The 11,494-nt window shown below is 38.2% G+C and overlaps 1 protein-coding gene across 7 annotated transcripts in view; it reads right to left on the bottom strand.

Moving 5' to 3' along the window:
- Positions 1 to 5,872: 5,872 nt before the first annotated feature.
- The window catches only part of NIN (ninein), a 110,859-nt gene continuing 105,237 nt past the window's right edge, over positions 5,873 to 11,494 (bottom strand). For all 7 annotated transcript variants that reach the window (XM_033188073.1, XM_033188078.1, XM_033188069.1 and 4 more), the window contains one exon: positions 5,873 to 9,774. In XM_033188073.1, coding sequence (XP_033043964.1) covers positions 9,565 to 9,774 — 210 coding nt within the window. In that variant the 3' untranslated portion in view covers positions 5,873 to 9,564. The remainder of the gene's footprint in view (positions 9,775 to 11,494) is intronic.

Genomic DNA, 11,494 nt, shown 5'->3' with positions numbered 1-11,494 from the left:
ACCGTTCAATCATGATGAGTATTGGACAGCTCGTTGACACCAGCATGAAGATCTCAAAGCCAGATTTATATTGATTTAAGAAAACTAATGTGGGCCGGGTGCGGTGGCTCATGCCTGTAATCCCAGCACTTTGGGAAGGCAAGGCGTGTGGATCATGAGGTCAGGAGATCGAGACCATCCTGGCCAACATGGTGAAACCCCGTCTCTACTAAAAATACAAAAATTAACTGGGTATGGTGGCATGCACCTGTAGTCCCAGCTACTCAGGAGGCTGAGGCAGGAGAGTCACTTGAATCCAGGAGGCAGAGGTTGCAGTGAGCCAAGATCATGCCACTGCACTCCAGCCTGGTGACAGAGCAAGACTCCATCTCCAAAACAAAACCCCAAACTAATGTGATGTTTCTTCCAGGAGAGTTGTGGAGCAAACCATATGTATGTGTGCATATATATGCATACTGTCACTTCTATAACATTGTGTGTATATGTTGTAAGCATAAAACTATGTCTAGAAAAGAGTTCGCAAGTGTTAACAGTGATTACCACTAGGGCCTAGGATTTGAATAATCTTTCCTTTTTTTTTTTTTTTTTTTTTTTTTTTAGAAAAAGTCTTCAATATTCTTTGAAAATGTATATCATTCTTGAATTCAGGAAGATGTAAAATGATTTTACATTTTTGGGGAAGCTTTTAATGGATTATTTTAAAGTGACCCGGGTTCTTACCTTGCCTCCATTTAAAACTGCATGTCTAGTAAGAAGGAGAATAGAAATAAAGAAGGGTCAGTGGCTCATGCCTGTAATCCCAGCACTTTGGGAAGCTGAAGTGGGCGGATCACAGGGTCAAGAGATTGAGAACATCCTGGCCAACATTGTGAAACTCTGTCTCTACTAAAAAATATAAAAATTAGCCAGGCATGGTGCCAGGAACCTGTAGTCCCAGCTACTCAGGAGGCTGAGGCAGGAGAATCGTGTGAACCCGGGAGGAGGAGGTTGTAGTGAGCCGAGATTGCACCACTGCACTCCTGCCTGGGTGACAGTGCAAGACTGTCTCAAAAAAAAAAAAAAAAAAAAGGTGATGGGAAGTGACTTAATCTTCACATATGGTTGGATCCTTAGGTTCAAGCAGGTAGCTGAAAATCAATTGTAGGAAGACACAGCACACCTAGGCACAAACCCAAGTGCAGAGACCCCTCCTACTGCATGCAGTCAGAACATGAACCTGCTTTTAAGTTTTTGCTTCTCCTAGAAAAAGTGAGAATATTGCAATTTGTTGAATAGCAAAAATTAAACAATTGTAGCAATATGTCAGATAACTTAAGGTTCTCCAGCAAAAAAAAAAAAAAAATTGTAAAAGCAATGTCTAATTTGTTACATTATCTTTACAAACCATTCATTAGAGTTTATGTCATGAGCTTGCATCTGTTATGGTCAGAGTTTAGTTAGATTGTGAATTATAGGCTTGAAATAGAGATGTATTCTTTCAACTGCTGGAATCCAGCACTTGACTTTTCTCATGCTGAAAGATGATTTTTCCTTATTTAGAAAATTTCCTCAGGCCTTTGCTAAAATATTTTTAAAGCTTTGGTCCTTTAATAAAAAATAAAGAAAAGAGGCCAGGTGCAGTGGCTCATGCCTGTAATCCTGGTGCTTTGGGAGGCCAAGGCAGGAGGATTGCTTGAGGCCAGGAGTTTGAGACCAGCCTGTGTAACATAGTGAGAGTCTATCTCTACAAAAATTTTAAAAATTAGCTGGGCATGGTGGTGTATGCCTGTAGTCCCGGCTACTCTGGAGGCTTAGTGGGAGAATTGCTCAAGTCTGGGAGTTTGAGGCTGCGGTTAGCTGCAATTGTACCACTGTAACCCAGCCTGGGTGACAGAGTGAGACACTGTCTCAAAAAAAAAAAAAAAGAAAAGAAAAACACTATTAAATCATATACAGAAAACAATTAGCAAATCATATACAGAAAACAATTAGCATACATATTCTCCTATGAGTGTTACTTCAGGAAGACAAACTTAAAATAGAAATGTACAGTCTTCCATTCACATAATGAATATTTGAGCACCAATTTTGTTTCCAGCATCAAGTTGGGAACTGGGAATAATACCATGCTGAATAAGACATCAGTTCTCGTCTTGAGAAAATCTTAGTCTAGTGGAAGTCAGAATGGTCAGTAGGCAGTTACTTATAGAGTAGTACCTGCTTCAACTGGGAATTCACAGGGTGCTTCCATGAGCACAGAGGGGCTCCCACACCAGTATTTGAGGGTAAGGAAGACAACTTGGAAAAGTTCAATAGAACTTCTTTAATTTATGCATAACCTTAGTATAACATTTAAATCCTTACTTTGACCTTTACTGGCAATATTTTAAGTAAGTTGCTACCAGGTCATGCCACTTAAGTAAGATATGGTGGGTGGCATTTATTATACCTACTGTGACTTGCATGGACACTGTTGAAACTTTACATGTGGTATCTGGAGAATACATAGGAATCAGGACAAAGGGGTGGGGAGAGAGCAAGGACAAAAGAAGAAATGATACGAGAAATAGTGCTGAGTGACTTATCACTAGACAGCACTGAATATGGTGCTTCTTTTCTTTTTTCTTTTTTTTTTCTTTTTTGCAGATGAAGTCTCATTCTGTCACCCAGGCTGGAGTACAATGGTGCGATCTTGGCTCACTGCAACCTCTGCCTCCCGGGTTCAAGCAATTCTCCTGACTCAGCCTCCCGAGTAGCTGGAATTTACAGGCACGTGCCACCATGCCTGGCTAATTTTTGTATTTTTAGTAGAGATGGGGTTTCACCGTGTTAGTCAGGATGGTCTCAAATCTCCTAACCTTGTCATCCACCTGCCTCGGCCTCCCAAAGTGCTGGGATTACAGGCATGAGCCACTGTACCCGGCCGGTGCTGAACTTTTCATAATAAACTATAGGTGTATGGTTAGGCTAGCATAAATGGTTTCTAGTGAGTTTTTGCTCGGAATACCATCTATTCTTCAGAGTAGCTACGAGGGCAAGGAAAGTTAAGGTGCTTGACACCACACAGTATATTTTTTTTATCCATAACACTTCAAACATTTTAATTGGAAGTCATTTCAAACTTACAAATAGGATCACAATGATAATATAAATAATCCTTGCTTCATTGTCTTATTTCTCTCACATTCTCCCTCACACATGTGTGCACATGCCTGAGCAATTTTGTTTCTGAATCATTTAAGAATAATGTGTGCATCAGCCAGGCACGGTGGCTCACACCTGTAATCCTAGCACTTTGGGAGGCTGAGACGGGTGGATCATGAGGTCAGGAGATCGAGACCATCCTGGCTAACAGAGTGAAATCCCGTCTCTACTAAAAATACAAAAAAAAAAAAAAAAAAAAAAAAAAAACCAGGCGTGGTGGCAGGCACCTGTAGTCCCAGCTACTCAGGAGGCTGAGGCAGGAGAATGGCGTGAACCCAGGAGGCAGAGCTTGCAGTGAGCCCAGATCATGCCACTGCACTCCAGCCTGGGCGACAGAGCGAGACTCCTCTCAAAAAAAAATAAGTTGCATATATTGTAGTCGCTATTCCTAAATACACCAGTGTATACTTTTGTAGAAGATACTTTTACATAAATGTAACTAACTTCAGTAATTTAATATTGATATAATATTCTTTTTTAAGCTACTATCCATACTCCAATTTTGTCAGTTAATTCAATGTCCTTTATAGCAGTGGTCCCCAACCTCTTTGGCACCAGGGACTGGTTTTGTGGAAGACAATTTCCCACGGACCAGGGTTGAAAGGGGACAGATGGTTTTGGGATGATTCAAATGCATTATGTTTATTGTGCACCTTACTTCTATTATTACATTGTAATATATAATGAAATAATTATATAATTCACCATAATGTAGACTTAGAGGGAGCTCTGAGCTTGTTTTCCTGCAACTAGACGGTCCCATCTGAGGGTTATGGGAGACAGTGACAGATCATCAGGCATTAGTTAGATCCTCCGAAGGAATGCGCAACCTAGATCCCTTGCATGTGCAGTTCACAATAAGGTTTGCACTCCTATGAGAATCTAATGCCACAGCTGCTCTGACAGGAGGCAGAGCTCAGGCGGTAATGGGAGATATGGGGAATGGCTGTAAATACAGATGAAGTTTTGCTTGGTCACTGGCTGCTCACCTCCTGCTGTGTGGCCTGGTTCCTAATGCCCAGGAGGCTGGGGACCACCTGCTTTACATTTTCTTCTCTGAATCTAGTCCAAGATTAGGTACTACATTTAGTTACCATGTCTACTTAGACTCCTTTAATTTGGAACATTGCCACATCTTTTTTTTTTTTTTGACATTGACAGTTTTAAAGAGTTCCTTTTATTGTTCATAGTACTTTAATACTAGGTAACCTCTTAGTACCTGCCACACAGGGTCAGTACTTACTTATTGCTTGATCTTGAAGACAGATATGCCTCCAAACAGGAAAGAAAAAGGATTGGTAAATGTTCATCTGGGCTGTAAGCACTGTTAAGAGCTGCCTATTTTGCCTTAACTAGTAAAGCATATTTCATGTAATCATTTTTCAGAATTAAATATTATTTTAACATAAGGGTATTCAGCTCTATTTTACATTGTTGCCTACTCACTACAACATTTCACTGATTTAGTTATACAGTTCTCTGCTTTGGAATTTTAACTTTATTTGGAATTTTAAAAAAGTCTTTGTCAAAACTAGCCAGGTCTCCTGTTTTGCAAGTGAAGCAACCAAACAAAGAATAGAAAGCACTTCTGGGTGAAATTTAACCTTTTGATCGGGAGATTATATAATAGACATTTCACAATTTAGGTGAGAATTCCAGTCTTATGGCCAAAACATAACATTATGGGGAAAATGGGCATCAAGTACATATTAGAAAATTACTGTTTGTGATTTTGCACAGTAAATAAGACTACAAAACACACAGACTGCACAAATCTCAGTGAAGTGCAGAATTATGTTGAATTCTAGGTTGAGGACCTTACACACTTGACACTAATCCTATCTCGGTGCTCATAGCACAGAGTCTGTCAACACTTGATTGTCTTCCGTATGGATGCAGATTTTCTGATCTTCTTTTCTGTGTAAATCTTAATCACTCTACCACAAACAGATGGCAGGAATGTTTTATACAGTACCTTTCAGAGTGCAGTGTACATGGTTGCCATTGAACCAATACTGATAAAATGTTCTGCCAGAAGTAGGAATTGCTACAAGTGTTGCAACTCGGACAAACCTGAGCCCCCAGTCCCAAGTCCCCTACTTAGCTGGCAGTGTGGCCTTGAGTGTGCTAAGCTCTATTTTTCTCATCCATAAAATGGGAATACTGGTAGTTTCTGCCAGGAAAAGGCAGTGTGAGGTTGGTATAAAAGCTTTGAAATTCAATACAACAGGGCTCACGAGATGGGTCTAGTTTGGCCAACATTTCCAATTCTACATTTCGGTGTTCAGCATATTAACATGCTTTTAAGTTGTTTGAGTTTCCAACTATGTATATCTCATCATTCATGAGCTCAATTAAAGTCTGAGCCATCCATAAAGATGGCAAGGTGAAATAAAGCCACCTTTGACGCACCCAAAATCACAAATGGGGCCTTGCCCAAGGTTAAGTCATGATTCTGCAGGTAAACTATGCACCACCACAGTATACAGGGACCCCAAGCTGGCTGGTGTGAAAGTCATCCTTCTAGAATAGAAATGGAATCTCAATGCTCTAAGTCCTATACAAATCACTTGGGGAATCTCTTTAAAATGAAGATTCTGATTTAGTAGGTCTGGAGTGCGGGCTGAGATTCTGCATTTATAGAATGTGTTTGGTGAAATATTTTGATATCATTCTAAAGACCAATGAAAAACACACTGAAACTTTATTTAAAAAGTCAGGGTATATAGAAACCAAAAGGCATGTTTGCAAAATTATTTATTTACATTTTAAGCTCACATTAAAATCTTTCTAGGATAGAATGGCTAAGATGAAATATACAAAGCTGATATAAACACATAACTCATTAATCTTTATCTGAACAGAAATATAGAGATGGCTTTAGATGATCTGTTTTCTTCACAAAACCAATGTTCCCTTAAGTCATGCCATGATAATGTCTCCCCATTAAGAACTTGTATTGTCCAAAACAGCTGAGAAGCAAAAAGCTAACTTTGATTTGTTAAACAGCTATTCATATGCCACAAAACCAAAACTACTTGACAGTGCTGACAGGTCCAAATAGGTCCAAACATGATGATTTTTAAATGAGTGCTTTGGTTAATTAGGCTTTGACTTGGTTTTTGGCATTACTTGTATAATTGTATCATTCCAATGCGTCATTACAGGTAATCCATTCAAAACATGACTTGCTTAACACTATCACAAAGCACTTAGCCTTGCCTTGATTGGAAATACCTTTAAGATGCTGACAATAGCAATAATTTCTCTTTTCCTTCACTCAGCAAAAAAAGAAATCACATAAATCACAAAATAAAAAATTCATTTCTCACATGTTAAAAAAGCAAAGTCTGCCATAAACCCTTATTCTTGAGAGAAGAAATAGTTTCTCATAATATCTGCCCTGGGTATTAGTGCATTATTAGAATACTAGACCTGTAATATCGCTTCCTATGCCTTGAAAGTCTATGACTTCATGATCTACTTATGTAAAATATGCAATGCATTGAAGTTTCTGGGAAGAATTCACATTTAAAACAGTTTTAAAACTCTGGATTTAGTAAGAATTTTAGAAAAATAAATAAAACACTGGTTCTACCTCTCCCCTTCTACTCTCCCTTCACAAATCTGAGCTTAAGTGCAGGCTTCTAAAGAACAGATGAGAGCAAGATAGGATGAGAGGTGGGTTTTACTATCCACATTTTCCTTTTCTTAGTGTAACGTATTATCACAAAGGCAAACTTGATTCCCTTTCCTTGAAATGAAGATCCCATCTTCTAAGATGATCTTAAATAATTGTTCTTAAATAAAAAACCTTAAAAATCAGTGCTTTTAATAAGCAACTAAACGCCTATAATACATATAACTTAATATTTTGAAGAGTGCTATTGTAAAGTTTGAAACATCTAAACGTAATTTTAAGTTTACATTTAATTCTTTAAAAGGTCTTTTAAAAGCTATAAGCTCTATTACAATTTGCCAACTAAATTATAAATTGCCACTCACCTTCTCAAAAATTGTTGCACAAATGTATACATTTAGGTATCTGTATGGGAAAAACCTCACTATGAGAAACATCAATCTCATAAGTGGGGTAAAACGAGAAATTAAGCACCTAGATATTGGTTAAATTCACTTTCATTTGAGCAGCATTTTGATTTTGAATAGAGATTCTAAATGTAGTCTAAACTTTCCAGAAAGTCATATTTACATTCATTGTACATTTTATATACACATAAATACAAATTTATAGGTAATACACAAATTACCCTACACCTCTTATCGTGTAAAAGACGAAAATTAAAAATACAACAACTGTGATCACATGCTAAGGCCAGCTATCTGGGAAATATTATTGTTCAGTTCCGACAGCAATAACCTTGAGTAACTTGGCGCATATCACAAATACACTACAGGTACTTAGTTTATGTCTGTCCTTAGCCTAGGCCAATCCATAGTTTTAAGTGAAACAATTTTCTGTGAAAGCTAATGCCATACAAGTAGTTAAACACCTACTAGAAATGTTTGCACCGCAGAAGAAAGATCTAAAGAAGGCATGATAGCAGATGTCAAATATTTTGAAGTATAATAATAGGGAAGGATTAAAATTAACTCTATATCCAGGGAGAAGTCAGGGCTTTCTGACAAGAGCTGTGCAAAAATTCAAAGGTCTGCTTCATCAGTGTGAACTCCCAGTCCCACAAAAAACCGTGCCTTGTCAAGGCTCTTGTAGTGAGGCCTCCTGGGTTGACTGGTGAGACTCATAAGCCCCAAGAAACCCTGAAATTCCCTGATGGAAATTATTTTGTTGAGATTGAGTTTCTGACACGATGACTTCTTGGGCAGTTTGCTTTCTCTTGTGTTCCTGCCCATAAAGCAGTGCTCGATTTTGCTGTTACGCCTTTTGTAAATGGATGGGCTTGGCCCTCCAGGAATATATCAAAGCGAACTTTTCAGATTATTGTCTCATGAAAACAAGCAGGTTGTTGTGATGAGCTTGGATACTGCCCTGCACCTAGTAAGTATTCCACCAACTGCTGGTGGAAGTGGCTAGAAGCAGAGATTATAACTGGAAGAAAAAGTTACCGAATCTAAAATGTGTAACTGTTCTATAGTTTTGATCTTGAGCATGAGTGGTGAGTCCTATTTGGCACTCCTTGACCTCAGGTGGCATGCCAATGATTATCACAGTAAGAAATTCTTAGAATCAGATTTGAGGTATAGAAGGAATAAGAAACATGGAAAATTTTGATCTATATTAAATAAACTAGTCTGTAAGTCAGGTTTTTAACCCTAAAATCAAGGCCTTTTTTCCCCCAGAATATTAAATTTACTAAAAACGTAGAAATAAAAATTCTACTATGGCTGTAAATATATAAGACAAATAAATGAGGTCACATGGTTTATACATTTCAGATTCTTAGAGAGGCCCTACAGTAGTTCAGGAAGACAGTTTACAGTATTGTTCCCTGAGTTCTTGAGGCAACCTCAAGTAAGTTCATGAACTCCAAGATTTGAGAGACAGAAAACCTACATGGTCTGCTTATCCCTCTTTTCTAAGAGTAGCTATTTACTCCAAAGTGGTTTGTTCAGTGCTTTCCCTATAGTTCAACTGCTTTAATTATGTGGCTTTATCCATTTCTTAGAAGACCAGCTCCCCAAATGAAACCTCTAAGAGAAAGAAGAAAAGAAAAGGCTGTTTAAAGCAAGTAAGCTTTAACATTAGTTAAGAGTGCAATTGAGTAAATCACTTCTAAATCTATAATACAAAAGAGTGGTAATACTGCCACAGGTGTTAGAAGGTTAGAATTCTACAGATTTGGGTTTGTCTGACCTCAGTGGTTAATAAGCCCTGCCTCCTAACCAAACAATTACACTCTACCAATTAATTGTCTACCAATTAAAAGAACCAAAACTATTACAATAACTTTCCAGTATTTAAATACGTAAGAACACCTACATTTGGTTTTAAAATACAGTTTATAACAACCATTCTCATCAGATCTCAAACGTCAAATATCTAGACTTTATACATAGATTTGTAATAATGATTTAAAAAAAAAAAACCAAACCACAAAAACTCATTCAAAACTGCTATTTTTTAGGTTCTTGAATTGTTTTCATACGTCCACATTCTTGGTGGCTATTAGAATTTTAAAATAAACTCAAATCTTGGGAATAATTTAAGTAGTGAAATACGTATTTATTTTCAAACTCCCGTTAAGTGTCTATTTAGAAAAACTAATTATGATAAATGGAAACTCCAGTTCTGTTGCTTAATTTTAACTTTAAGCCAATAAAGGTTAAAAAAGTTGAGAACCTTCTGAAATGTTCCATCTATTTCAGTAAAGTGCACAAATATGAGTGTACCCTTTGGTTTGGCTATGACCTCAAAGGAGGTGTAGAAGTCAGTGGCGCTGGTGTCAGATTCCTAACTATATTACTGAGGCTGGCAATCTTCTCCTCCAGGAGGTAATTTTTCTTCTCTGCTGTTTTCTGTCGCTGTTCAGTCATTTCCAGAGCTTTCAACAACTGGGCATTCTCAACATACAAGTCCTTCACCATTGCGTCTGCCTTAGTGTTCTTGCAGAGCTAGAAACAGAACCAGAAACATCTTGACTCCATTTCTGTAACTCTTCTTAAACCTTTGGTTTAAGGTCTGACATAAGGACTGTTGTTTTATAAAGGCAAATCACTTCTTCTAATTATATTGTTTTATTTTACAATATAGCTTCAACATCAGACCTGGCATCAGGGATACCATTGGAGCAAATCCACTTTTTCCAAGCTATTTCTTTGCATAAGATGTTGATGTAGGTTACTAATAGAACAGATTGATATTAGAGGGCACCAAAACAAAAGGTTTTTTCTACCTAAATAGGCATTATTTCTTTATTTATTCTTTAAAAACATAAAATACTTTTAAAACTTAAATTCCTGAGGTGTCAGGTGTGGACTGTTTAACTCTGCTTGTAACAGATGCTTGAACTTCCCATTCATAACTACAACTCACTGATTATCTAAAAATATAGCTCATGTATTATAACAGAGATAAGATTTGGGCAGTTACTTTTCCTGAAATGTCTTTGTTTTGTTTTGTTTTGCATGGGGCTTTGTCTAGTCTAATCTTTATAGTTAGAATATATGGTCTAGGTTGGGGTGGGAAAACTTGTTAGCAGCCTTGGGATACTTTCATTGTTGTTCTGGTTAATATTTTCCATACCACCTTCCCATGTTACCTTTTAAATGTTCATTTTACACCCAATTTCAAGTAAGGCATCTAAAAGTATAAAGGTTTATGAGAATAAAGAGTAATTAAAGAGTAACTTAACCTATTAGGGCAGGGATAAGGATGACAGCACTCTCAAGCTCAGAACCTAGATGTTTGGCAGGCATCACATAACATTTCAGAAACTAGTCTCTGTTGAACTTCCCAAATACAACTTTTTTTTCCTTCCTCCCTCCCTTCCTCTCCTTAAAAAAACACGTTGATATTTCTTCATCACTAATAGAATAAAAATCAGGCTCCTTGGCTCAGCACTGGAGGCCTACTGTCCTGTTCCCCCTTCCTCTCCAGTCTCTCCTGCTGCCTCTCCCAGGACAGTGTGAACTGGCAATGCTGAAGTGTTTATACGTGTCCACACCCCACATGTGGTCATAACTCCATGACGTTCCCACAGCCTAGGATGCCCTTCCCCACACTTTCTTTACTGGGTGAAATCTTAACCCTCAAGATGCAGATTAAGAGGTCTTTAGGAAGCTTTCTTTAAACTCCTGGGTTGGATCAAATATCTCTTCTCTTGTGTTCCCCTCTACTGAAAACAGGACGGATCCCACTCACTTCTGAACCTACCATTTGGCCAAATGTTTGGCACCTTGTAAGTGCATTCTATACGGGCAGCGACTGTTGTATCCATGTGCCCACGGCAGGACCTGGCCCACAGTAACTATGTGCTGAATGCTTGAATACGTAAAGAACTGAATGGATAAATGCTTACTAAACGGGACTTTTTCTTCCCTGTGTATTAAGATACAGGGCAACAGAAAGTTCCTGTCTACAGCTGAATTCAGACCCTCTCTGGGGTTATTCTTAGGTTTTAAGTATCTAAAGAACTAGGTTGGGCAATTTCTACCCCCCACCCAACATGTTCATCTCAGCTTCCAGAGAGGCTATAACACTCTCCCAGAGGGTAGTACTTTCTGCTTGTCTCTTTAGTGGAGGCGCAACTAATTTCTAAACACCAAAGCCACATCTGCCACCAGCAGGTGAAAAGGAGCAGGCTGTTTAGTGGTCCTGGAATCTGGGGTCTAG

This window comes from Trachypithecus francoisi, unplaced genomic scaffold (assembly GCF_009764315.1).
Source record: "Trachypithecus francoisi isolate TF-2019V2 unplaced genomic scaffold, Tfra_2.0 Lachesis_group3, whole genome shotgun sequence".
Taxonomy (NCBI): Eukaryota; Metazoa; Chordata; class Mammalia; order Primates; family Cercopithecidae; genus Trachypithecus; species Trachypithecus francoisi.
This window is presented reverse-complemented; position numbering and strand designations above follow the sequence as displayed.